This window comes from Mirounga angustirostris, unplaced genomic scaffold (genome assembly GCF_029215605.1).
Source record: "Mirounga angustirostris isolate CCGP_5_RB_7025 unplaced genomic scaffold, mMirAng1.0.hap1 SCAF_17, whole genome shotgun sequence".
NCBI lineage: Eukaryota > Metazoa > Chordata > Mammalia > Carnivora > Phocidae > Mirounga > Mirounga angustirostris.
Window position 1 is genome coordinate 44,681,270 of NW_026991725.1, and position 27,572 is coordinate 44,708,841.

The 27,572-nt window shown below is 51.6% G+C and overlaps 1 protein-coding gene across 4 annotated transcripts in view; it reads left to right on the plus strand.

Annotated features, from left to right (window-relative positions):
- TBCD (tubulin folding cofactor D) overlaps nt 1-27,572 on the plus strand; it is a 164,618-nt gene that overhangs the window by 102,202 nt on the left and 34,844 nt on the right. For all 4 annotated transcript variants that reach the window (XM_064583412.1, XM_064583411.1, XM_064583413.1 and 1 more), the window contains 8 exons: nt 5,727-5,756; nt 8,181-8,266; nt 13,822-13,902; nt 19,442-19,515; nt 21,186-21,303; nt 22,828-22,888; nt 24,174-24,196; nt 27,093-27,124. In XM_064583412.1, coding sequence (XP_064439482.1) covers nt 5,727-5,756; nt 8,181-8,266; nt 13,822-13,902; nt 19,442-19,515; nt 21,186-21,303; nt 22,828-22,888; nt 24,174-24,196; nt 27,093-27,124 — 505 coding nt within the window. The remainder of the gene's footprint in view (nt 1-5,726; nt 5,757-8,180; nt 8,267-13,821; nt 13,903-19,441; nt 19,516-21,185; nt 21,304-22,827; nt 22,889-24,173; nt 24,197-27,092; nt 27,125-27,572) is intronic.

Consider the following 27,572-nt stretch of genomic DNA (forward strand, 5'->3'; position numbering starts at 1 on the left):
TTGAGAAAGATGTGGGGTGTGGCTGGTTGTGGCTCGTGGGAGAGGTGAAGCCAGGAGGACCCTGGTGCTGGCCAAGGTTTGGTTTCTGTGTGGTTCGGGTTAGCGGGAGACCTGCAGGAGGAGGGTCCAGCCTGAGAGGCACTGGGGCCTGGGAGGGTTTTCTGTGAGCCCTCTGGATTGTCAGAAATGGGGGTATAGGGGACTTGAATGTGTTCTGTGGGTAGTTGGGCTGAGGGGTCGGATTGAGGGCCCCCAGCTGGGACGTGGAGAGAGCTGCCCACCTTGCCCCGGGGGGCCCCTCAGGCTGAGCCTTCCTGGCTCAGAAATGGGTGAGCCCCAGGGGGACAGGTGGGTGAGCGTGGGAGGGCCTTGCTCTGGAGGGCTCTGCCCACAGACAGGGGGGCTGAAGCTGATTTTAGGTGTCCAGAGGGGAACAGACACACGCTTTTAGGGATCGGTCGTAGAGAGAGGGTGGAGGAGGCATCTGTACCCCATGGCCTGGTCCAGATGGAGGTTGTGTGAGTTTGTGAGACAGATGAGGAGGAGGAGGAGGTGTCTGCTAGAAGAAACTGAGAGCCACTCGTTGAAATCCACATTTAGGATTTGAACACTCGCTTCAGTAAGATTATTAACAGTTAATGGAAAAAGATACCGAGGAGGAGATTCTGACTGGTGAGAGAGGGCAGAGGGCGCAGGTCAGCAGTTAGGCTTGTGCCTGGCTGGTTCAGAGGTGAAAGATGTGACTCGAAGGCAGGACCATAGGTGTGCTCAGACTACCTTCGGCAGGTGATGCATTGCCGTAAGATGTGGGATTTGGGAGAATCAGCACCATGCTGGGCGTGCTCCCACGTGCTCTGGGGACACGTTTTTGGGATTGTTAGTGTCACACTCAAGCTGGGACAGTGCAGGCTGGAGTGGCTGGGGGCCAGGGAAGGACCTGGCTTAGGCGGGGAAGGCTGGGTGGTGGGCAGTGGCGTGGCCACACAGATGAAGTACCCACATGCACAGTTCCTGAGAGGGGTGGGCACTGCTGGGTCAGTTGCACTTGGTTCCTGCTGCTCCTACAGAAAGTCAGCAGTTCTTTCCCACGGAGGGGAAGCCAGGCCAGGCAGCACTCGGCCACAGCTCCGTCAGGGATATTGGACTGTCATTTCCGTCTGTTGTGATGTTTTTGTATGGCTTTGGAGTTAGGGTAGTCTGGCCTCACGAAAGGAATTGGGAATATAAAATCTTCCTCTTGTATTTTGTACAAGAAGCTTTAAAAGCTTGTCATGGGGTGCCTGGGTGGCTCAGTCGGTGAAGCGTCTGTCTTCAGCTCGGGTCGTGACCCTCAGGGTCCTGGGATTGAGTCCCGTGTTGGGCTCCCTGCTCCGCGGGGAGCCTGCTTCTCCCTCTCCCTCTGCCCCTCCTCCCCACTGCTCATGCTCTCTCTTTCTGTCTCTCAAGTGAATAAATAAAATCTTTTTTTTTTTTAAAGATTTATTTATTTGAGAGAGTGAGAATGAGAGAGAGAGAGAGAGTACATGATGGGGGGAGGGTTAGAGGGAGAAGCAGGCTCCCCGCTGAGCAGGGAGTCCGATGCGGGACTCGATCCAGGGACTCCAGGATCATGACCTGAGCCGAAGGCCGTCGCTTAACCAACTGAGCCACCCAGGCGCCCCATAAATAAAATCTTTTAAAAAAAGGTTGCTATTTCTTTTTTTTTTTTTTTTTTTAAAGATTTTATTTATTTATTCATGAGAGAGAGAGAGAGGCAGAGCGAGAAGCAGGCTCCCAAGGAGCAGGGAGCCCGATGCGGGACTCGATCCCAGGACCCTGAGATCATGACCTGAGCCGAAGGCAGACGCTTAACCATCTGAGCCACCCAGGCGCCCTATTTCTTTGTTTCTACTTTAAATGTTTGGTGGAAATCATCAGTGAATCCAACTGGGCCTGTTTTTTTTGTTTTTTCTTGTTTCTTTGGGAGTATTTTGTTATTAATTCAGTTCGTGTAGCTTGTCTTTTTTCTAGTGAAGGAGCTTCTCTGTCCATCTAAGCTGTCAGGTGCAGCGACAGGACATGGGGGGCAGTGCTCCATCTGCCACTTCTCACGCTGTGCTCTGTCCCGTGTCACCATGAGGATGGTTGGCGCGGCTGTTGACACATGGCGGGTGCTCCACAGATGGGTGTTTCATGAATGGGTGACCATGGACCCAGGGACCAGCGTGGTACCTGCTCCCTTTGCTTGGGATGATGCAGGTGGAGCGTGGGCCTCCCTCGTGTGTGGGAGCTTGGTCGGAGTGTCTCCCGTGACCCCAGACAGGGCCTGTCTGACTGCCTGCTCTCTGTACCCCCAAACAGGTCTGATATAAGAGGTACTTGGCCTCAGGCCCTTCAAAGTTTTGTCTCAAGAGAAAGTTGGCCAGCAAAGCCAGTCTCTTCTGTGTTCATGCAGCTTTGTTTCTTTTGTCTGGAGCGTCAGTAGGAAGCCCCTTGATTCCTTGAGAGGCCTTCACATTTCTGCCCTGACATTCACTTGAAGGCCATAATCATAAGACACTTTCAAACACAATGATGATTTTTTGTTAAATCTGGACTTAAAAAGTAGCTTTTATATTTTCTTTCTTGTTTCTTGTAAAGTCAAACATTTTAATGGGAAGCAGTAGTAAAATCAAAGCACTGACACCTTTATAAACCCTGAGGAAGGGGTGAAAAAACCCAGAAATCATTTTGTTTGTTTGTTTTTCAAGTTAGAATTAAAATCCTTCAAAATTAGCAAGAGATTCTTTGCATGAGACATCATCTATATATGCCTACTTACCTAGCAGCTGCAAAATTAAAACAGTGAGGGTAAAAGATGCATTTGTTTAAAGCTCAGGATTGAGTAGGTGATAACTTGGAATGAAATCTCTTACTGTGGAGCTGCCTCCTCAGATAAAAGCATGTTCTGCCCTTTCTGGCTCCTCACGTTTCACGCTCTCCTTGCTGGGTCACTCACTCCCTGCTGAGGTTAGGAGGGCCTGGGCCCGGTCGCTTGCCCAAGGACGAGGTCACCCTGCCCACCCAGGACCACAGGGCTACCGGGAGCATGTGGGCGCAGAGAGGGTTTGAGCTGCTGTGTCCCTTCAGACCCTTCCTCTCCGGCCTGTGGTTCACGTGCCGCCACTTCCTGCCTGCACTGTGGCGATGGGCGTCCAAGTCCATGATGGTGATGGTAGAAATGCGAGTTTGCCAGGCCCTGTGGGGCCTTGGTGAGTGCTGTGTTCGGTCTTCACAGCAACCCTGTGAGGATCTGGGGGGGTGGCGGAAGGGAGGCCTGACTGATTGATTAGGGTAAACACATTTGTGAATCGTGTAGCTGTTCAGTGTTCATTGCTCTCCACGTTGGAAGGTACCCACCCAGCCCGCAAATGTGTCGACATTTTGAGAAGACTTGTCCCCAGCCGGGAAGGAAGGAGTGGTGCCGATGGGCGGCCCCGTGCTTCCTCATGGGAGGGTCAGGGTGAGGAGGGAGAGGGAGCCTGGGAGCCTTGCTTCATCTGCAGTTACACTAAATCTCCTTAAAGCCCACATTTAGCTAAAAGCTGTTTGGCGTCTAAACCCCTATGTTACTACTTTCTGACTTTCTGTGTTGATGTTGCCTGGATGGAGTCATACAGCGTGTGACCCTCAGGACTGGTGTGTTCCTCGCAGGTGCGTCCAGGCTCTGGCTGGGCCGACAGTTCCCTCCTGCTCCTTGCTGGTCGGCTCCTGGTGACGGCAGAACCGCAGTCGCTCCGACTGTTTGCACGTTGTAGGAGCTTGGGTTATGTCTGGTTTTGCACTCTTTTAAGAATTAAGCTGCTGTGAACATTCGTGTCCAGGTTTTTGTGCGAACGGCGGTGGTTGCCTGTTTAGCCCTGTGTTCAGAGGGGCTGTGCCGTTTCACCTTCCCACCGGCAGCCTGTCCGGGATCCCGTCGTCCTGCAGCCTCGCCAGCATTCTGTGTTCGTTCTGTGGTCCTGTCGGCCGTGTGGTGATGCCTCATTGTGCTTTTAAGTTGCCTTTCTCTGGTGGCGAGCACCTCTCCGTTGTCCTTGCCCCGTGCCTCCCCTTTGCTGAAATGTCCGTTCAAGCCTCCTGCCGTTTGCTCGTTGGCTGCTGTGTGTACTGTTGAGTGTGCTTCAGATGCGAGGTGCCGCCTTCACTGGTGTGTGGCTCCTGGGCTCGGCTCCCGGGCTGTGGCTTCTGTCCTCCTGACAAGGCGTCTCACAGAGCAGGAGTTCTAAAGTTTGATGTGACCAGCTTGTCAGTTTTTTCCTACGTGGATCGTGTTTTCAGTGTCCACCCTCAGAATTCATGGCCTGGCCCTCGGTCCTAAAGGCATTCTGTTTTTCCATTCTGTTCCGCCCTTCTCTGTGTCTGTCCTCTGTGTCTGCGTGCAGTCAGTCGCCATGCTGAGGACAGCCATCCCTCCCCTCTCTTCTTCAAGACTGCTTTACCTCTTCCAGGGTTGCATTTTTCTGTCAGTCTTGTATTATTTTTTACCTTCTTGATGTCATCAGAATGGTAAATATGTTCCTAAATTTTGCTTGTTATGTAAATTGACACTATATCATATATCCGTTGCTTATTGGTTGGTTTCTTATTTTCTTTAACAAATTTATTGCAAAAGGTTCAAAATGGTACGTAGAGAAAATCGAGTCTTCCTCCTCCCGGTTTGAAAAGCTATGGGAGGGCCATGGGTGAAATGCCCGTTTGCTGTGCCTGGAGGAGACCACCCTGCTTCTGATTTTTGGGGGGACCCGCCTGAGATGCTGGCCAGGGGCAGACTCGGGGCTCTGTGCTTGGGTTTCTCAAGTTCCTTTCTGCACACCTGCATGTACTCCCTCTCAGTGCCCTGTAAGGTACACAGTGAACTGCCCCCAGCGGCTCTGTCCAGGAGAAGGGGCCGCATCTGTGGGCAGGGCACCCTCCCAGGGCTGCCCTGACTTCGGACCTGTCACGTGCTGACCACGTGGCCGTGCGGTTGCGGCCCATGCTGCTGTGCTCGATGTCCTGCTCCGTTGGGGAACTCTGAGCCCGCTGCTTTGGGGAGAGTGGGGTCGGGAGCCAGCTGGGTGGTAGATGGGAAAGGAGGCACTGCCCATCGTCCACTGGCCCTGCCGTTGTTACCGTGCCGAGGGCCTGGCTGTCACACCCCCGCAGAGCAGGCGGAGGGATGGGAGCCACCAGCGAAGTGAACAGGCATTTTAAAGAAAGCACCTGAAGACACTTCATTCTAAGGGAGTATTTTGAGCACTGGGCCTGTGTTGGAGGCTCAGGGCTTGTCCGTGATGGCTCGTGGGGAAGGCAGAGGGAGGAGGTGGGCCATTTATGTTCACCGTTGCGAGCTGCTATGACAGAGTTCCCAGGGAAGGGTCTTGTGTTGGATTTGATTTAACGGACTGATTTGACTCTGTTCTCATGCCTCTGTCTAGGGCCTTGAATTAGGCATCAGTGAGAAGCTCGGCGTCTGCATCTAAAGGACACTTTTCAGGATGTGTCTGATTTTATAAACTTGAATTGTGGTTTAAAAAAGCACCAGGACCTAGAGACGGAATGACAACTACCCTTGAGGCTCTGATCAGCCAACAATGAGGACTTTTATTTAAAAAAATAAAGCCATGGGTCATTTGTGCATCTGGCGTTTGTTTTGAATCTCTTTCCTGATGTTTAGCAAAGCGCAAACCTAACTCACCTGCTCTGTTTGTTCTTCTTTTCCTTAGGCTGCTTTCCAGGAGAATGTGGGAAGACAGGTATGGCTACTTCTTGAAGTCTTCGTTCCTAAAACTTCCTGTAGTTTTAACAGTAGAAATACCGAAAGCTGCAAACTTGGTATCTCCTTGCATTGTTAGATGAAGGTAAAGAATTTACCTAGAGTAAGCTGATATTTAACTCAGTCACGTCTGGTCACAGAACCGCTTATGATGTTATCCAGGGGAGAGTTGACACAAGTTTTAAACAGTTAGTACTGTGTTTTATGGTAAACTCGAATGTGTAAGTAATTTCACACATACACACACACATCAGAGCTCAGTACCTTATGCATTGCCACCTGGTATTAGCAGTTAGTTGCCTGTGGGTGCAGGAGGGATGTGGGTGGAGGAGCCAGGCTTCTCAGGGACAGAGATGTGATCACTGCCCATCCTACGTGTGGTAGGAGCCAGCTTCTGGAAGCCATTGACCCTGTGGCCTCTCTCTGTGCTCACCAGCACCATCGTCCCCCCTAGTCCTGAACCTCTCATGACTGGTCAGCCTTGGCTGTGGGGTGTGGTCCTTATCACCGAGTCATTCACTCTGTGTGAGCCGGTGGCCATACTGGGACATGTGGTTGGCCTGAGGAAGAATGGGCTGGAGGCGGGTCATGTTGGGGGAACACTGAGCTGAGCTCTGTTCAGCGCCCCAGGAGGAAGGTCTGGGCTGAAGAGGAGTATATTGTGGGCGAGGGCATCAGCAGGTGGTGCTGGGGGACAAGAAGAGACAGTGATGGGCATCTGGGCCTTGGGGCTCAGAAGTCAGGCTGCAGGGCCCAAGGGGAGCCCCATGTAGAAAGCTTGCTCAGCAGCGGGAAAGGCAGGCCTCAGAGAGGGAAGCCTCCGGTTAAACACAAGCATTCTAAGACTTGGTGTTGGGGTGTTTGGGAGGAAAATGTCCTTGTAGGTGCCCCCTATGTCCGTGAGGGTCCTTGTTGCAGAACCTGGGGGCCTGGGTTCTGCATGCTGGGTCCACCATCTCCCGGTTTAGTTACCGTTCTCCTGGGCTGCCAGAGGCCAGGGTGAGGGCTGACCCTTCCGCTTCCACGGGGGAGGCGACCTTTGGTTCTTGGTGGGAAGTTCTCCCAGAATCGGCCCAGGGAGGCCATCCAGTCTTGCTTCCACAGCTGGCTGCAGGGCACGTGCTGCTCTGTGCTTCATTCTCCTCTAGCACCTCTGCCTCCTCAGGGTCTGTCCCTTTCTTCCCTGGCTTAAAGGTGGCTGACACCTTTGGGTGTCACTTAGTCCACGTCCACCTGGGGCCCTGGAAACTTAGAAGACGGTGGCTCCCTAGGAGAAGACAGCTGACCTCTGAAGGGGACCAGCTTCAGTGTGTCAGGGCCGCGAGTGTGGAGAGCTCCAGAAGGCAGTGCTGCGCTGGCAGAGGAAGGGGTTGGACAGGCATAGGGGGTGGGTGGGCAGGCCGCTGTAGTCAAGGAACCTGCTGGAAGCTGAACTGAGGGGCTCTGGGCACCCCAAAGTCAGAGCCCAGGAGAAAGAGGCATCTCCCCACCCCTGGCTTCCAGCCTGCCGTGGGCAGAGCTCTGTTCCAGACACAAGGTGGTCTGGAGCAGGGGTGCTGTTGAGTCTTGGCCGTCGCCGTGTCCCGTTTGGTGGGGACACTCGGGTTGGGTGGACAGTCAGGGAGAGGAAAGGGGTCTAGGTTTAGGGGATCAGCGGGAGCCGGTGTTCCGGGGGTGTCCCCCCCCCCCCCGTCCTGATGTTTGCTGTGAAACCAGCATACACATAGCACAGGGTGCAGGGGGGTTGTGCAGCTGTTAAAGAGACACAGACTTTGAAAGAAGTAGAGTCAGGTGGGCCCAGGGTGCCCCCCAGCCCTGCACACGGCAGTGTCCTACTGTTTGGTGGGAACGTTGGAGAAGAAGGATGTGAACTTGCCAAAGCAAACAGGGTCGCACTCAGGGGAGGGCATATAAACTCCCTGACTTGGCATGAGGTTATTAGTGATGTTTGTGTGTTTGCGAGAATTCCCAAAATGTGACCCACAGGCTTGAGGTGCGCAGATGGTGCTGGGAAAATGGCGCCGACAGACTGGCTCACAGGGTTGCCACGAACCTTCCGTGTGCAAAACGTGCAGTATCTGGGATGCGTGTTGAATCGGGGGTGCCGGTACCGTTGAAACCTGGTTTGCTTGCTGGTTTTTATGGTGTGGGTGTGAGTCTCCTAAACATTTTAAAATTGAAAATGTTTGAGTTGTTTGGAAAAAAAAGAAGTATTTTTGAGTGGTTCCTATCGTACTAGCACCATGTCCAGCGTGAGACGGGCAGTCAGTGAGCTGTCTGCTGCTGGTCCCCAGCGTGCCTTTGCCGTAGGTGTGAGTGGGTGTGAACGTGGCCGTTGACCTTCTGGAAGTGCCTCCCCTCACTCGTGTCACTTGTCCTCTCCTCCCTCTTGACTCTGTACTAGGGCACTTTCCCTCACGGAATCGATATTTTGACTGCAGCGGACTACTTTGCTGTTGGCAACAGAGCTAACTGTTTCCTGGTTATAAGGTAAGTTGTTAATTTGTCACAAAATACGACACTCCCTGTGATGCAGATCTTCCCCCTGGAAAGTCCACCAAGAGTAGATGTAATTTACATGACCGAAATTTGTGTTTCCCACTGATTGGACCAGGTGCCCAGTGTGGGATTCTGTTTACGTAAGACTCTAGAAAATGCAAACTAATCCAGAGGGACTGCGGCAGGTCTGGGTGGCCTGGGGAGCGGTGTGGGATCTGCTTGCTTTTTAAAGGGGTGCTAACAGCTTCAAGCATGATAACCAGAATGAGTGCTGTCTCTGGTCATCCCCTCCTCCCAGCCCGCCCTGTTGCGTGGGCGCTGCCTCTGGGCCCCCTTTGTGCTCATGCTTCCTGCAGCTGCTGCGGATGCACCGAGGTGGCTTAGGAAGGACTGTTTTTTCTTTCCCAAGTTGAAGGGATCTCTGGCTTGTTTATGACATGCGAGTAAGAAGAGGTATTTGGGAAATCAGGTCAAGGGGTAGATATGTAGCATGGCCACCAGCGCTGCAGGACCCGAGTCAGATTTGCACCTGCGTGACGTGTGTGCTGGGAGGCCCCTCGCTGTCTCGGCTCCTCGCTGCGGCGCGGGGAGGGCGAGGCGTGTCTGTGGTTTGTCGCCCTGACCGTGCACTAACCATTCTCCATCCTGACGAGACTCTCTCGCACCTGTGGGGACTGTGCAGAAGTTACTTTTCTCCATTACAAGCGTGCACAGATTTTTTTTAAAAAGTAGCATTTGGCCTCTTTCTCAGAGTCTTTGACTAAACACACTGTATTTTTAGCATCCTTTCCATCTTTTCTCAACATCTAATGGCTTTCTGTGCCTTATCAGTTTTTTCCTGCTTTTGTTCTGTTTTCTTGTTAATATTTGAACATATATATATATATTTAAATACACATGACATTTATTAGAAAATGTAGACTACCAAACTCCATCCGTCACTGTCGGGTAGAAATGCAAATACTAAATATGCATATGAACCGGGACCAAAGGGTGACAAATTTTAAAATATGCCATTGGGGATGGGAGTATGGGTGATTTTTTTTTTTTCTTCTGTCTGAACATATATTTCAATGTGGAGAATTTACCACTTTTCCCTGAACTTCCTGGGTAAAATAATCAGCAGTTTTTAGCCTTGGCATATTTTTCTTGTCGCTAAGGTTTCTAAGCTGGTCTAAGACTTACATGTAATCAGTTGTCTGCATTTCATAGAGATGTTTGACAGAGCTTAACCCTGTGCAGGGCGTGTTCTTTAATGGTGCGTTTGGTACTCTTAGTGTGGAAGAGAGGCGGTCGGTGAGGGCAGAGTCCTGCGGTCATAGGACTGGGATCTGTGGGCACTTGGGGGGCTCTCCACTCCAGCCAAGATAGGGCAGACACCCAGGGTCCTGCCGTCAGCCTGGACTGTGGTGGGGGCAGGGGGAGGAGAGGGAACTGTGCTGAGGGGGACAACCCAGGGGGGATGGTCCAGGGTCAGCAGGGCCCAGCTCGGGTGTAGTGAGGGGCTTCTGAGCTGAAGTGAGGGGTGTGCATCGTCCTGAGTCATGGGACACAGTGCAACAGTCAGGTCTGCGTTTTGGCAACTGGAAGCACGGAGGTCAGGCCCCTCGTGAGGCGGGGGTCAGTCTGGACCCCTCACAAGTTGATTCTTATGGAGATTAGGGTTTCTGGTGCACAGATTGGAAGCAAGTTGAAAGCAGCAGGTGAAGACAGTCAGGTGGGGTGTACCAGCAGGTGCTCCACCTTTGTTCTTACTTGGACAGCTTTGTGAAAGTTCTGAGAGCACAGGGACACTGCCGGTCCCACACGTATGCTCTGACCTGTCACCACGCCCAGGTAGTGGGAGAACTGCTACCACAGAGTTTCCCCGGCCCCTTCCCCAGCTGGCTCAGGTCTGCCGGTCACTGGATTAGTTTGCATTTTCTTAAGGATGTGAATGGAATCACACAGTGTGCACTCTGTATTTGTGCTGCTGCTTTCACTTGTTGCATGTTAATGATTCATTCATTCCTTGGCTGCTGACTAGTATTCTGTTGTATGGATACAGCACGTCCGCTTGTCCGTCCCAGTTGAGGAACATCTGGGTGTCTCCAGTTTGGGGCTGCTACAGATAAAGCAGCAGTGGACGCCCACGTACACGCCTGTCTGTGGGCAGGTGCTGTCGTGTGTTGAGCACCTAGGGTTGGAACAGCTGGACCCTAACTTTTTAAGAAGCTGCCAAACGGATTTCCAGGACAGTGGCCTGGTTCCCATGCCCCGGCAGCCAGCCCTCGCTGGGGCCCATCTTTCTAATTGCAGCCATTCTAGCGGCTGTGCAGGGCAGCTCATTAATCTGAGTTTTCCTAATGACTAAGGCTTTGAGCGTCTTTCAGGGGCTGCTTTGATAAATCTTTTGCCTGTTTATTGGGTTAGTTTTCTTCTTACTGAGAATTTGAGAATACTTTATATATTTTGAATACGAGTACTTTTTCAAACAAACAGTCTGCAAAGGTTTTCTTTTTGTCTGTGATTTGTCCTTTCAGTGTCCTGGGTATTCCTGAGACTAAACCTCTAAAAAGGTCGTATTTATTTTTGTACCTGTATTTTATTACATATAATTTCCATATAGGGAGATTCACCAATATAAAAGGTGGGTTTTGGCTGATGGGTGGCCACCACTGTGGTCAGTGCAGGGCGTGCTTCCCTCACTTCAGAAAGTCACTCAGTCCTGGGCCCTAGCAGCTCTCACTCCCCTCCTGTGCCCAGAGTCTGCCTTCTTTGGAATTGGTGTGAACGGAGTCGCGTGGCGCGTTTGCTTTTGCGTCCTGGCTTCACCGTGTTACTGAGTTCCTGCTGTCCCCTGCCCTGTCCCCCATTTACCGGCTGGTGGCCGCTCGAGCCCCTTTGATGTCAACATGCAAGCACAGGGCTATTTCTGTTGGGAAACAACCAGTGGTCGTTGGCACTTTCTGTCGTGGGTGTCTTGCTGCTGGAAGTTTCCTTAGCAGATTTCGGACGTCTGTGGTCCTGTGCATGCTTCTTGGAACACATTTTGTTGTATTTTGCTTTCCAGTAATTTGCACATTCCTGTCATACAAGTTCTTCGAACTGAGGGGCCCTCGGAGCAAACTTTCTCCTTCTCTGCTTCCTAGCTCAGCGAACGGCACGCCACCCACACAGTCAGCTCCATTTTGCTTCTCCTACGGTCTCCTTCTCTGCATCCGCTTGGTGACCTAGTTCTGTCACTTCTGTGTCCCTAATAGCCCTCAAGTGCTCCTCATGCTGCTGATCCCTTCAGCTGTCCCTGTGGCCCAGCTCCTACTGTCCCGACAGTGGCCAGGACCTCGCCTGCCACCCTCTGTTGACACCCTCCCTAGCACTGCACGTGGCCTCCGTGCAGACCCTGAGCACTCAGGGAGTGCTGTACACTGGGGGGTGGTTCCGGACGTGTGTCTTCCCCATAGTCAGCTGTCAGTTGGTGCCAGAGCTTGACTAGAGCTCAGGTGGCTCGCCCTGTCTGTTTCTTCCCGTGAGGCCACTGGTCATGGATGCTGGCCTGGGGCAGTCCTGTCTGGCAGTTCCCGGGGCCCTTCGGTGATGGGGGTTCTATGGTCACATCTTGGCTCCTTTTCTGACAGCTTGTCCACTGTCCTGGTTTTTTCTGTTTTTCCTTCTGACTTTATCTGTTTCATCACCGTTAGAGGGTCTCAGTCTCACCTCTGGAGAAGCCTCTGCTTTTCTTTCTTTCACATCCAGAACAAACGCCCTCTTCAGTCTGGCACCTTGTAACACACGCATGTCCACGCAGCACCCATATTCATCCCGTGCATGTGCACACGTGTGCCCACCCAGGATCCAGAAGCATCCATGCACCCTTCTCGGCCCCTGTGCCATCCGCTTTGTCTCTCACCACCACGTAGCACATGTGGCTGATGGCTCCGCCCATGGTGGGGGTGTGTGAATGGCCTGACAGGTTCAGATGATATGTGTAGGCAATTGAGGGTTTTAGGGGAGTGACATGTGCAATGTTTTTGGAGTTTGTGTATTTTTGGAGTAGGAAACACAAGGGCATGGGTCTTTCAGGAGTGCTCTTGTGTCCTGGTTCTGTCCCGGGGGTCCTTGTTGTCGTCAGTTCCTCAGGTCGTCTTCTAGAGAGGGTCGGTTTATGTCACACAGATGGGTGCACACCGAGCGGTGGCGCCTGGTGCACAAGGTTGGCGTGGCTTCCGTGCTCCTCCGCAGAGGACGACCGTCCAGCTGTGGGAGGTCAGGAGGTGGCTCGGGTTACCGCCCCACACGGCAGAAGGTGCTGTGCTAACGGGCAGCATGCGTGCAGCACCTTCGCTCTGCATCCTGTGTCCTCTGTGTGGACGGAGAGTAATTTCCTGGCCTTCGGCTTCTGTCTCATCTTTTGCTGATTTATATACGATGTGAAGTGAGTGTTTTTGCGCATGGTATGTCTCACCTGTGTGGTTGTATCTGAATGAATTAACAAAAATGGGATCGCTGGATCTTTATGTTTTCAATTTCCTGTTTGGTGCCAGTTACTGTCCGTAGAGGCTGCACCGGAAGGGGACTCCCAGCCGCGTTTCTAGATGCCTCTAGATCCTTCCAACAGTGGCTGCACCCCTCGCTCCCGACTTTGGCAGTCTGGCAGATGGACGGAGGTTTTCTTTCTGTCTCCCATAGGAAGGAGGCTGAACATGAGCTGTGTCCATTTTCTTCTCTGTAAACTGTCTGTGAGGATTATCTTATGAGGTGATGGTATTTTCTGATGGATTTGGAACAACTTTATTTTTAAAAAGTCTCGTATTTGTGATAACAGTTGCTGGTATTTTCTTTGAGTTTGTTTTTATCTTTTGACTTTGTTTATGGTGTGTTTTTCCTGGCAGACATTTTTCTTTTTTGGTTATGTGTTTGAATGTACCAATCTCCTTTAGTGGGTTTTGAGTTGTAAGTAGAGAGGCCTGTCCTATTTGGACATTTTTTTTCTTAATTGTCCTGCACTATTTTCACTAGATATAACTTTTATTTTTGAGGCATAATTTACACTCTGTCAGCTGTCCTGGAGTGAGGGGCACAGTTCAGTGGGAGCTGACGGTGCGCACCCCTGGGTGACCACCTTCATTGAGATACCACAGGCGGGCGGCCCCAGCCCACCACTGTGGGTCACTGGTGCTGTTTGTAGAATGTCGCCTACGTGGAATCAGAAGGGATGTGCTCTCGCGTCAGGCTTCCTGGCGCAGCGTGTTGTGCATGCGGTGTGTTGAGAGTGGTCTCTGTCCGTGGCTGCTGCGGGGTACATCTTAGCTCGCCTGTTCTGGACGTTTAGGCTGTTTGGAGGTTGTGGCTCTGATGAATAAAGCTGCTGTGAACTTTTATTTGCAAGTCTTCACGTGCCTTTAGCTTTCTTTCTCCTGGGTAAATACTTACAGGGGGATTTCTGTATATTTAACTTTATAAGGAACTGCCAAACTATGCTTGAACGTGGCTGTATGATTTCACCTCTCACAAGCAGGTTCCTGCTCCTTCCCATCCTCACCGCCTCTGAATACCGTCTTTTTTAGCACGTTTATTGCCGGCTTTCCTGAGTACACACAGCCAATGATAGACCACTTGGTGACCATGAAGATCAACCACTGGGATGGGTAAGTTTTGTGTTTTTGTGCGTATCTCATTAGTGATGTATTTTATTAGATTACCTGTCAAATTAGAATTCTTGTTTTTTTTTCCAGAGGAGAGATTAAATGGAGCTAAGCCTTGAGAATGTATCTTCTTATTGTAGGTTTCATATTTTAAGATGACTTTTGAGAAGTGATAGGAGTTCTTGTCTTCATGCCTGACATGCTGGCTAATGGTCTGTGTCCAGCTTTACCTCTGGAGACCTTAGGTGTGCTAGGTGTGCCACGTTCCTGTGTGGATACTGTCGTGCTGGCGTGTGATGGTGGGTGTGAGCAGCCTCCCAGGCACTCCTTTGGTGGCCCTTCCTCCGGCGCTGCCCTGCATGGCTGCTCTGGCCGGCGGTCTTCTCTGTTGTCTCCTTGAAGCCAGCAGGCATTGGTGGCTTTTCCTGATGACGGAGCAGTCTCGGGCCTCTGAGCGTTTCACTAGCTCACCGTGCCTTCTGAGGGAGGGCTCCCTGTGCGATCCAGAGCACAGAGGGGTGTCCATGCCACAGCTGCTGTTACCGCTGCTGGGAAGACAACGTTGCTTGTTGTAGGACGCTCGGTGTGGCCGCCGGTGCAGACAGGAGATCTCAGGGGCGGTGAGCGCCTGCAGGTGTAAGTAGCTAGATGGGTCGTACGTCCAGAACCCTGGCTTCAGGGTGGGTGTCACTTGCAGAGAGTTCTTTCTGATCTACTGGGGAACGTGTTCCAGCTTCTGCCAGGACCGTGCCGTGGGTGGCAAGGCATCCGGCGTGTCTCCCTCACGTGCAGGAGCGCAGGGCTCTCCCCGGGAGCGGGCGCCTCTGGCAACAGGAGCACCTCTGGGTGCCGCTTGCGTGGGTATGGCCTGCCCGCCAGGAGGCCTCTCTGGCGGTTTCCTTGCCGGGGACCTTCCTGAGAGTTGTGCTGGTGTCTGACACTTGACGCGTAACTGCAGAGACTCTTGTAATCAGGACAGAGAGCCCATGCACTGAGCCTGTGATGAATCAGTTAATTATCCTATCAGTCAGTAGGGTATTTAAGACCAGAGCTGTCCATGTATTATTACCTGTGGTGTTAGATAAACTGAGCTGTTGAACTCTCCAGCTGATGTATCAGAACACTCACTTCCTTCAGTTCTGGGCCTCTCTCGTTAGGTGCATTTACATTTATCATTTGTGTCTTCCCAGCGGATTGGCCCTTTATCATCATGACATGTCCTTCTCTGTTTCATGTTAGATTTTTTGTCTTAAAGTGCGACTTGATAAAATTAAAGCATAAGGGTCGGCATACTTTCTTTAAAGGGCCAGGCAGTAAATATTTTAGGTCTCTGTTCCATATATTTTACTGTTTTTTCTTTACATGACCTTTTAGGATGTAAAAACCATTCTAGCTGCTTGGGGCCTTACCAGAAGAGGCCCAGATGGAGCCCTTGGAGCAGCTCCCCGCCTATTGCCCTTTGCTCTCGGCCTGTGTGTGTTTTATAGGGTCTTGCTTTTTATATCCATTCTGACAAAGTCTGCCTTTTGTGTGAGGCCCTTAGTCTGTGCACGTTTAATACAATCATCAGCATGGTTCACTTTCTGCCTGTCATCTTGCTGTTTGTTTTCTATATTTTCTCATGGCTTTTGTTAATTTAATTTAAAAAAGATTCTTTGTGGATATTTTCTTTTTTAGAATAAGCTCTGAAAACCTGACAGCGTTCAGTGTATGTGAGCCACAGCATAGAGGGGAATGTTGTCTGGTTCTACTTTCTGTCAGGTTTGGAGACCCTCAGGGTAACATCAGCTAACACTTCTAGCACATTGGGCTTTATAAAGCATGATGTGGCCTTGACATTTTATGATTCTTTAGAGGTGGAGATGTTTCTGCATCTGTCTATCTTTGGCCTGGATTCTGTCAGTGAGGAGATAGCAGCTAGAAGTTCACAAATAGGGGCACCTGGGTGGCTCAGTCGGTTAAGCGTCTGCCTTCGGCTCAGGTCAAGATCCCGGGGTCCTGGGATCGAGCCCCGCATCGGGCTCCCTGCTCAGCGGGAAGCCTGCTTCTCCCTCTCCCACTCCCCCTGCTTGTGTTCCCACTCTCGCTGTGTCTGTCTCTGTCAAATAAATGAATAAAATCTTTAAAAAAAAAAAACAGATCCCAGGGTCCTGGGATCGAGCCCCGCATCGGGCTCCTTGCTCAGCAGGGAGCCTGCTTCTCCCTCTCCCACTCCCCCTGCTTGTGTTCCTGCTCTCGCTGTGTCTGTCTCTGTCAAATAAATGAATAAAATCTTAAAAAAAAAAAAAAAAAAGATCCCAGGGTCCTGGGATCGAGCCCCGCATCGGGCTCCTTGCTCAGCAGGGAGCCTGCTTCTCCGTCTCCCACTCCCCCTGCTTGTGTTCCCACTCTCGCTGTGTCTCTCTCTGTCAAATAAATGAATAAAATCTTAAAAAAAAAAAAAAAAAAAAGATCCCAGGGTCCTGGGATCGAGCCCCGCATCGGGCTCCTTGCTCAGCAGGGAGCCTGCTTCTCCCTCTTCCACTCCCCCTGCTTGTGTTCCTGCTCTCGCTGTGTCTCTCTCTGTCAAATAAATGAATAAAATCTTTAAAAAAAAAAAAAAAAAGATCCCAGGGTCCTGGGATCGAGCCCCGCATCGGGCTCCTTGCTCAGCAGGGAGCCTGCTTCTCCCTCTCCCACTCCCCCTGCTTGTGTTCTGCTCTCGCTGTGTCTCTCTCTGTCAAATAAATAAGATCTTTTTATTTTTTAAAGAATTTTTTTTTAAATTTATTTGTTTGAGACCAAGAGATACAGAGAGAGAGAGAGACAGCAGGAGCAGTGGGGAGCGGCAGAGGGAGAGGGAGAAGCAGACTCCGTGCTGAGCAAGGAGCCCAATGCGGGGCTCGACCCCAGGACCTGGAGATCATGACCTGAGCCGAAGGCAGATGCTTAACCATCTGAGCCACCCAGGCACTTCTAAATAAAATCTTAAAAAAATAAAAAAATAAAAAAAGGAAGTTCACAAATGGGACTTCCTCGTTCTCTGGTTAGCACATGGCTTGCTCATGGAAAATGGGGAGCCCCTTGCAGAATTCTTCACAAACACTGTTGTGTAGTGGGTCTTGACTCATACAGGGATTCTGTTTTACCTTAAGTAGTGTCACTTTTAAGAGGTATTGGTCCATTCTCTTGGGTTTCTTTTTGGAAGTTTTCTGACACCCAAAATAATTTATGTATCAAGATAAACATAACTTTAAATTTTTTTGATTATGGGAAAATACACCTATATCTATCATCTTAACCACTTTTTGTGTTACGTACATTTGCCTTGTTGTGCACACATTACTACCATTCATCTCCAGAACTTCTTCATCTTGAAAAACTGAAACTCTGTCCCCACTGAACAGGGACTCGTCCTCCTCACCCCCTCCCTTAGCCCCTGGCACCCATCATCCTACTTTCTGTCCCTAAGAATTCAATTTCTCCAGGGTCCTGATGTAAGTGGAATGATACAGTATTTGTCCTTTTGTGACTGGCTGATTTCACCGAGCATAATCTCCTTAACGTTCATCCATGTTGTAGCAGGTGACGGGATTTCCTTCCGTTTTAAGGCTGAGTGACACTCCATTGTGTGTATAGACCACATTTTCTTCACCCATTCATCTGTTGGTGGACCCTGGGGTTACTTCCATCTCTTGACTGTTGTGAATATTGCTGCTGTGAATGTAGGTGTGCAAATCTCTCTTCAGTACCCCACTTTCAGCTCTTTTGGGTAAATACCCAGAAGTGGAATTCCTGGGTCATACGGTAATTCTATTTTTAAAGTTTTGAGGAGCCCCCAGAACTGTACTGGTTTTCATAATAGCCACCATCTTACATTCCTTCCCTCCATATCCTCACTGTTCCTTGACTTCTCTTTTCCCGATGGTGGCGATCTTACTGGATGTGAGGTGGCACCTCGTGGTTTTGATTTGCATTTCCCTGATGATTATTGACGTCGAGCATCTTTTCATGTGTTAGTTGGCTATTTGTCTATCGTCTTTGGAGAAACGTCTCAAGTCCTTTGCCCATTTTTTAATCCAGTTACTTGTTTTTTGTTGTTGAGTTGTAGAGGTTTTTCATATATTCTTATATTAATCAATTATCAGATACATAATTTGCAAGTATTTTCTCCCATCCTATAGGTTGCCTTATCACTCTGTTGACTGTGTCCTCTGATAAGCAGAAGTTATAAATTTTAATGCAGATTTATCTATTATCAGTTTATCCATTTTTACTCTTGTTGTCTGTGCTTTCGGTGTCATATCCAAGAAGTCGTCACCAGATCTAACATCACGAAGCTTTTCTCTTCTCTTTTCTTTTCAGAGTTTATAGTCTTAGGTCTTCTGTCTAGGTGATAAATATAACAGTTTTAAGTAGAGAAAGCTTATGCTCAAAGTAGCACTAATTGGGAAAGATGCAGGTAAGTGTGCTTGTTGGAGTGGCCACCCCCTTTGCCTCCTTGGGACTTTTTCCCGCTGAAATAAATGGTTCTCTGCTTTGTGACCCTTTAATCACTCATTCTTTGGAAACAGCTTCCTGAATGTTGACCAAATACTTATGGAGGCTGTGGGGTTGCAGTGCTGGGTTTGACTGGTGTTAGTGACCAAGTGATTAGTGTTGGGCATGGTGGTCGTGGATGTGTGGTGTTGAGGCTCTTGGTGCCTGAGACATCCCTGCCTCCAAGAACTCGTGGTTTGCTGTCAGAAGTGGACCCCCTAAGCAGGACCTGGGGGCCCAGGAGGGCTGGGACGTGGTCCTGCCTGGTACAGGGGACATCCTGTTTTCATGTTTCTGTGTTCAGTCAGTGCTGATGTATTTTGGAAGTTTAATCGTCAAAATACAGATAGCCCTCTTCTGCATGTTTGTTTCCACCCTGATGTTCTTATCCTGTTTCTGTGTTGTCCTGTTGTCATCACCCAAAGCATTGTTGTTGCAGTGATGACTGGTCTCCACCGCTGTGCCCTCCTGGCGTCTAGTGCCTGGCGGCTAGGGTGAGGTTGGGGAAGCTGGGTCTGGTCAGCGCCGTCTGGCCCCAGCAGGCTCAGGAGGGCCTCAGGCCCTCACTCCCCAGCCCTGGGGGCTTCCTTCTGTCGTTTGATGTGTTGAGAACGTGTCTGATGTGTTTTCATCGGAAGTATCTGTACTGATGCGATTTGTGCCTTAGCCATACGACGTTCCTCCCGTGCAGCCCTGTGGTCCTCACAGTGAGGGTTCCACGTGGCTCTGCCCAGTGCGCCTGTCTCCTGAATCCCTTGGGGCGTGGGAAGTTGGAGACACATGGCCACATGGCACCCAGAGAGGGAGGCTGTGCCCCTTGCAGGCCTGGCTCAGGCCCTCCGTTTGGTCAGTTTGCTTGTTCTTGTGTTACAATCACAGCTGCTTATTTGTTTGTTTTTATTGGTGGTTCTGAGTCAGTGGGCAGTTGGCACTCCTGTGTTGTCTGTCCTCTCTCTTCATGAGTGGAATAAAGTTCGAATCATCAGAAGGAAGGAACTGACGGTTGTCTTCATCCCTCCCCCAGAGTCATCAGGGAACTGTCTGCGAAGGCTCTGCATAACCTGGCCCAGCGAGCTCCTGAGTACAGCGCCGCTCACGGTGGGTGCGTTCCGCCGTCCTGCTGGCAACACACGCACACGCGTGTGCCCCTGTGCATCCGCCACGCACACAGCACAGGGCGAGGACAGGCCGCTGTGCTGGGGTCCAGGCCTGGAGGGCTGAGAGTGACCTTGTGTTTCTCTCTCGCTGAGAAGCACGTGAATGAAGAGCTGGTCTGCGCTTGGTCAGGGGACAGAACACAACCAGACGCCATGAATGTTGCGGTGTGTGTGTGTGCCCTGGGTGCAGGCTCCGATTACCGCAGGGAGCTGATGGCTTCCGTTGTGTGTCTCGTGTATTTCAGAAGTAGCTTTTTTTTTTTTTTAAATGAAGTAATTCACAATCTGATAAATTAAAAAATGAGCTGCTTTCTGGCAGCTCCTGGCTGAGGGAATAGGAGAGGAGAACTGCCAGGTCCAAAGGGACCACACCCATTATCATTAAGGAAAGAACCCATATTCCAGAATAAACAAACATTTGATTTCAATATAGGGAACCATACTCAAATTTCTTTCTTTTTTTTTTTTAAAGATTTTATTTATTTATTTGACAGAGAGAGAGACAGCGAGAGCAGGAACACAAGCAGGGGGAGCGGGAGAGCGAGAAGCAGGCTTCCTGGGGAGCAGGGAGCCCGATGCGGGGCTCGATCCCAGGACCCTGGGATCATGACCTGAGCCGAAGGCAGACGCTTAACGACTGAGCCACCCAGGCGCCCCATACTCAAATTTCTTTAAATTATGCTTATTCTCACTGACTTTTATAGGGTAACTAGTGGTCACATTGTGGCTCTTCATTTGGAGTCACCGATTTTACTTATGTGTGCCTCTCGCACACTCTGGGCCGTTAGTTCCTAAAGGCCTTCACCTTCACGGTCTGTTTGTGAAATACGATGTCAGGAGTCTCTTATTTACCTATAATTGGTAATCGTCATGGCCTGAATGAAGGGGCGCTCCACCTTGTCCTTTCTTTCCGGTAGGAGAGCATTAATAGGATGAGGGATTTCCCCAGTTCTTGAACACAGACCGCTGCTAGCTGCCATGTTTGAGTGCCTGTGTGGGGTGCCTCTGGCTTGGATGCCGTCTGCTTCTACAGCCCCTGCAGCACTGCATTTGCGTGTTCAGGGAAGTGGAAGCTCAGAGGGATGGGATTTCCCAGGTTGGTGGGGCAGAGCTGGTGTGGACATGGCTCCTTGTCTGCACTCCACCAGCCCGCGAGGGTTTTGTGACTTTGCTTTCTGTCGCCAGAGCACCAAAGTCGTAGAAGTGTCCTTTGCTCTGAGCAGGGGCAGCGGGCTCCCACACTGAGGCGCATCACGCACAACTGTAGGGTCCTGCCGCTCGGCCTCCATCCTGCTCTGTGCTCAAGGCAGAGCCTCTGCCAGCCATTCAGCCACAGCAAAGACCCAATTCTCTCTCTTCACTCTGTGTCCCTGCCCTGTGTCTCGGGGACCTGAGGATTGGGAAGCTCCCCTCCCCCATTTCGCTCACTTCTCTGGGTGCCGAGGAGGGTTTGGCCTGTTAACTTGGGTTAAGTCCCAGGTATTGCGCTCGTGGCCCTTACAGAGGTCACGTTCCATGGGTATGTCTCCCCTTTGGATCCCGAGTCTGTGAGTCTGACACATTATCCTCTGCGCACTCACTGATGTGTCGTCTGGCCCCTGTCCTTTGCAGTTCTCCCACGTCTGCTGTCGATGACGCAGAGTCTGGACCTGCACACGCGGCACGGAGCTGTGCTTGCCTGTGCGGAGGTCGCCCGCGGCCTGTACAGACTCTCAGTACAAGAGGACAGGTAGGTGAAGCACCACGGTCCCGTGGAACCACTGCAGTTGCGAGCTGGGGACCCCCGTCCACCTTCATGTTTGTTTACTTGTGATGGTGTCACTGGTCGTCAGATTCCTGTGTTTTATTTGACGAAGTTTTTCAGTGTTCTCTCTCCTCTCACGAGCCGTGTCCGTTGACGGACTGCCACCTCTCCAGCAGGAGCCTGCGAGCTCCTGGCCAGCTGGGGCCACTGATGGCCTTAGTTGTGGCTGTTTTCTTACGTTCCCTTGTCTTTCTGGGTATCGAGTTAGGTTATAAAAGCAAGACATGTTTTCAGAGAGGGTAGTGAGTGGGCCGTATACTCAGTATTCTTCGCTCATTATTACTTTTCATAATTTAGAATACCAGAGAATATAAATGGTAACATTTCCACTGAGAACTTTTCTAGCTGGCAGAGCTCTAACAAACAGTGGGGGAGCACAGGGGCATTCGGAGCAGCTCCATATATGCCATGTTTTGTACGTTTGTAGGGTACCATTGGGGTTTCTACTTCTCTTTCCAACCGACTTTTCCACAAAAGGAAAAGCTCACAACACACCACAGTGTCTGCAACCTGGATTTTGGATTGCAGTTTGAGGAACACTGTGTTTTAATCCCATCAGGTCACTCTGGATGATTCCCCGGGGGCCATGTGAGGCAGGGTTCTGGCGACAAGCCCAGGAGCTTTGATCTGGTTCACCCCTTGCGCCCCATGGCCTAGATGTACACTGTCGTGCAGCTTTAAGGACATCCACATGGGGGTGAAATGGCACCTGTGGGCCAGGCCGAGGACTTGGTGTTGACGGCAGTGCTCTCTGTGGTTGGGCAGAGACCAGGCGAGACCCGAGTCCTGCCCAGTACAGTGGCATGGGATGTACCAGGGCGTGACAACCTGGGAAAGTGTTCACCGGGGCAAGTCAGAGAGACCAGCACTGGGGTTTTCTTGGGGGCTGGGATGGGGTAGCCTCTGCCTGGACCCACATCCCAGACTCCCAGAAGGAAAACAGATGTCAGCATAAGGCACCTGGTTTGTACCAACAGTCTAGGCACAGAGAATCCCCATTCACAGTTAGGGAAGGATGGGAAGCGTCCCGAGATCCAGGTTCTTGGATGCAGGCTGAGGGCCAACTGTGCCTTGGCAGCATGAAGCCGCTGTGTGAGCTCTTGTCTGGTCACAGGCCCTCAGCTCAGCATTGGGGGGTCTTGTCTCTTTTCTCAGACAGTCGTATTGGCTGCTCTGGGGTCCTGGGGGTCTCGGCTCTCCAGCAGGGCCCTTTCTGTCTCCATCCCAGGGCTGTGTCCATTGTCAGCAAGCTGCTGCATGGGTCATGGCTTTACGGGAAGGTCCATACACCTCCCTCTTTGAGTAGATGCTGCTTTCGGGGATTACCCTCTACAGGTGTTTGGGGAAGCTGGTTGGGCACCTGAACAAAGTGCAGACCTTTCTGAGCCCCAGGCTCCTTTAGTGCTTGCTGTCCTCAGGATCTCAGCTGTTGTGTTTGAACCCATGCAGGCCCGTCGCAGACTACCTGGATGAAGCGGCAGTGCAGGGCCTGAAGCAGATTCACCAGCAGGTTTGTGTGCGGCCCCTGGGAGGGTCCCATTCTCCAGGTCTCCTGGTGCCTGGAACTGTCCTCTGCCCTTACAAGCTCTCTCCCCCCTCCTTAGCCCTGATCGAAGCCCCAGAGTCTGATGACAGGACAGGTCCTGCTGAGACCAGTCCTGGGGCCCATTGCTCAGAAGCAGGTCTCTTCTTTGGCCTCATTGGTGGCTCGTCTGGGATGGGAGGTACACGCGCTCTCCTCCTGCCACTGATCGGGGCCCGGGCAGGTGACACGGTCTCTCCTGTCTGGTGCTCGTCTTTCTGTGCTGCCTGGCTACACTTTACACTTGTTCCCCGGGAGCTCAGCGACTCGGGCGCGTTCCACGCCTCTGTCTTGGACGTGGCCTGTTCTGTGGAGGCGGCACATAGAATGAGCATGATGGCTCTGACTCCCACCTGTGCCTCCACGGTGGGACTGCCGTCTGAAATTACACCCAGACTCTGTGTTTGCACATCTTAGAGTTGGGGGGGAAGTATGTCCATTTTTGTGGGTTTTTGAGATTTTCCAAATCTCTGCGATTCAGAAGAAGTGAAGTGTGAATTACAGGCCTAATGTTACCGGATAACATCAAAGTCACTCGTGAGGATTTAGATGGGTTGAATATTTGTTGTTCTGAATAGAGTTCTATATTCTTTAAGATTTATCTCTGTAGGTATAACACCATGTTGATATCAGATCCTCATCCTGTGTATGCTCCTGGCTATGATTTTGGCAAATCCATTCAGTGGGGTGTGGGAGTGCTGTGCGGTGGTGTGCATGAGGGTGGTGCTGAGAGGGGTGCAGCGTGGAGACTCGGCAGCCAGGCGGGGCATCCCCAAGCTAGGGGTTCTTTGTGGAGTTCAGGAAGCAGCAGAGCCTGCCCCCCTTGAGTTTCTGTGGGACACGAAGAAGGCATTGGCCAAGCTCAGTGCCATCTTGGGGAGAGGGGTGCTGGTGGTCCCGGCTGCCCAAGAGGCTGTCTGGGGACCTTGGAACCAGGACACAGGTCAGTCCTGGCTCCCCTCTCTGTGCCTTGGTTTCCCCTTCCAAGTGGGGGCACCAGAAAGCAGGTTGTCATGAGGTGCTTGCTGGGAGTAGAGTGGGCTCTGTCATGAGGACCCCGCTGTCAGCTCTATGAGGACGCCCAGCCTGAGAAACGCTTGTTCCTGCTGTGTCCTCATCACTCCTGTCCAGTGCTCAGTAATGTTCTATATCTACTGTGTGGTTTTAAAAAATCAGTTAATTTAAATAACTAACTTTCACTTCTTCATTTTAGCTTTATGATCGTCAGTTATACAGGTAAGCTTCACAAACCCCACGTTCTTGTTTTGTGTCTTAAAGAAAAAATACTCTGTCAGTGAAGATTGGGCTGGCCTGTTAGGGCTTCTCTCCAGTCACCCCCATGGCTACCTGGCTTGTGTCACTTTCTTTGAAGGGGCATCACAGTTAGAAGATGTGAAGGTCGAACTAGCCTCGTTGGTGTTTTTAAGCTTTATTGAGGTTTCTGTGTCCTGTAATAAAGTTTGCTTGTGTAAGCGTGTGGTCCGATGGGTGCTGGTCACTGCAGATGGCCGTGTGGCTGCAGCCGCCATGCCGAGCAGCTGGTGTCACCCTGACGCTTTCCTCCTGCCCTTTGCAGCGGTCCCCAGCCCAGCCCCGGGGGCCCCATCTGAGCTCTTTCTCTGTAGAGCTGCCCCTTGTGAATTTCATGCAGATGGAGTCCCACCGGGACGTCCTTGCGGTCTGGCTGCTTTCACTTGGCGTGAGGTTTCAGAGGCTCACCCTTGTTGTGGCGTGCACCACGGTGTTGTCTTTGTATCACCGTGTGCTTGGCGTGTTTATCTGCCCGCCAGGTCGGGGTGGGGGTTGGGTTGTTCCAGCTTTTGGCTACTTGGGATACTTGTGCTGTGAACATTGGTGGTCAAGTCCTGGTCTGGATGTGTGTTTCCACTTTTCTTGGGTAAATCCCTGGGGGAGGTGGTGGTGGTGTATTTTTAAGGCCCCGTCAGACTTGTCCGAAGGGCTGCGCCCCTTTGCTTCCACCAGCAGTGTTTGGGAGCGTTCTCTGTCCTCAGCACACATGGTGGGCAGTCTTCACCAGGAGCCGCCCCTGTGGGTGTGCAGAGGTCGTGAGCACAGCCCTGAGTTGCATCTCCCTGCGGGCTAGTGAGCTTGGCATCTTCTCCTGTGTGCCTGGCCATCTTCTGTCTCCTTCCGTGAAGTGACTGTTCAAATCTTTTGCTTATTAAAAAAATTTCATGGTCTGTTTCCTCACTGAGCTGTCAGCACTCCATATGTTCTAGATGTGAGCTCTTTATAGATGTGATCGCCCAGAATTTTCTCCCACTCTGGGGCTTACCTTTTCATTTTTCCTTGTGGCTTTTTAATGTAACTGTTCAGGGTAGGGAACGTGGCCTGGCCTGTTCTCTGTTGTTCTTGACATGTTCACCTTTTCGTCTCTTCCTGAAAGTGCATGGCCTGCTCTTACCCCTGGCCAGGGTCTCAGACCTCCTCAGGTCACCTGAGTAGTTCTGAAAGAAGTTCCTCAGCAGGAGAAGCCCTGGAAGGGGGCCGAGAAGCAGTGGTCCTGGCCTGAGCCCCTGGTGAGGGGCTAGCTAGCGTTGTTCTCTGCTGCTTTGGCAGCTGGTCTAAGTTAATTTAAAGCTGCTCTTCTGCGCTCCTGTCCTATTTCAGAATCCCCTCTTCTGGACAGCTCTGTCGATGGCTCAGTGGCACAGATGTGGCCTCTCTTAATGGCTGTCCCCCCACGGACAGCCCTGTGCTTGAGCCAGTGTGTAGTGGGGCTCATTCGCATCTCGTTAGCACCTGTGGGACGTGGCTGGGCCTGTGTCCGGACCTTCCGTGGCTCCACGGGCCCTGTGGTTGGTGCAGAGATGTGTCTGAGGTCTTGGGATGCTTCCACAGTTTTGTCCCCTTCAACTGTCCTTCCACTCTGGTTGGGGCAGGATGTTTGTGTTTCCCTGCAGACGATACGCACCTCCTGAGCGACTACAGAGGTGCTGCTTTCTTCCCCAGTGTGGGTTAATGGACACTTCACCAGAAGTGCCTGGTGGAGCTGAGCGTGCACATGGACAGCCGCTGCACAGCATGGTCCCAGGGAGGGAGGATGGCGTGGCTGTGCTTTCGGGCATGGACGTGACTGCTCCTGCCGCACGCTTTCCTTGATGGCTGGTGAGGAGGGGTCAGCACCTGGGGAGCTCCCCTTGGGCTCTCGACTGTTCCACTGACACCGTCCACGCTGGCTTTCCACCTGTTCGGACAGCAAAGAGGAGCAGCTCCGCCTCAAGTAGAGAGCATGCTCATTTCTTTCTGGTGAAATGCTTCAGCCCCCTGGATTGATAAACCGTGGTCCAGAGTGGGCAGAGAGCCTCAGGCAGACCCCCCAGGACGAGGGAATGCCCTAGTGCATAGCTTTGTCTGATAGCCGATGGCTTATGGTGGTGTCCATTAGCATTTCACAGATTCTAAATACATCTGTGCTGCTTTTAAATTTGGTTTAAATTTCTCCTGGACTCAGCGGGCAGGTGGCCCCTGGGCTTGGCTCCCCACCCTGAGCCTGGGAGCGCCCTTGACTTGCCTGCTTCCCTCCTGCCCCAGACTCTGTTCTCCATGTCGGGAGCCTTCCTTTCCTAGATGTCATCCAGTTTCTGAATCGCTTCGCACAGAAGGGAGACAGTCCTGTTACTCTGCGCCAGAAGCCGCAGTCTCATAAACAGACTTCTGTCTTCTTGTGGAGTGCGCTTATGTTCACATCTGCCACTTTGCTGTGCTCAGTGTCCGGTATTAGGTGTCCAGAACGGGCCATGTTTCTTCTCTAGCGGACCTTAGTGGCTTGCTTCCTCGGGCTGGATGGTGGTAACTTCCCGGTGTCCCTTGTTCTTAGTAAGAGTTGAGCAGTATTTGGGATCTGTGCCGTGTGACAGTACGGTGTGGTTCATGCCATAAGGATTATCGTGCCCAGGAAAACCCGAGAATCAGAATGACTTCATCTGGAGGATGGTCACAGCACGTCTTCCATTTCTTTACTGAAAGGCAGTGATTACCAGCAGGAGGAAGTGCAGCTGAGCAGCATCTCACTGTGTAACTTCGGAGCCTGAAGTTCTATCTGTCACTTAGGATATTTTACGTTGTGATGTATAAGAAAGATTTTAACTCTGTCTTCATTAATTTTCAGGGGTCTTGGAGGAGAACTCATGAGACAAGCAGGTAGGTCTGAGCCATGGGCTTGTACGTGACAAAGTCCTAAGGGCGTTGGCTTCCCTGTCTCCAGCGCTGCGTGGTCTGCGTGGTCTGCGTGGTCTGCGTGGTCCTCCGGGCCAAAGGGCGTTGGCTTCCCTGTCTCCAGTGCTGCGTGGTGTGCGTGGTGTGCGTGGTGTGCGTGGTGTGCGTGGTCCTCCGGGCCAAAGGGCGTTGGCTTCCCTGTCTCCAGTGCTGCGTGGTCTGCGTGGTCTTCGTGGTCCTCTGGGCCAAAGGGCGTTGGCTTCCCTGTCTCCAGTGCTGCGTGGTCTGCGTGGTGTGCGTGGTCCTCCGGGCCAAAGGGCGTTGGCTTCCCTGTCTCCAGTGCTGCGTGGTGTGCGTGGTCTGCGTGGTGTGCGTGGTCCTCCGGGCCAAAGGGCGTTGGCTTCCCTGTCTCCAGTGCTGCGTGGTCTGCGTG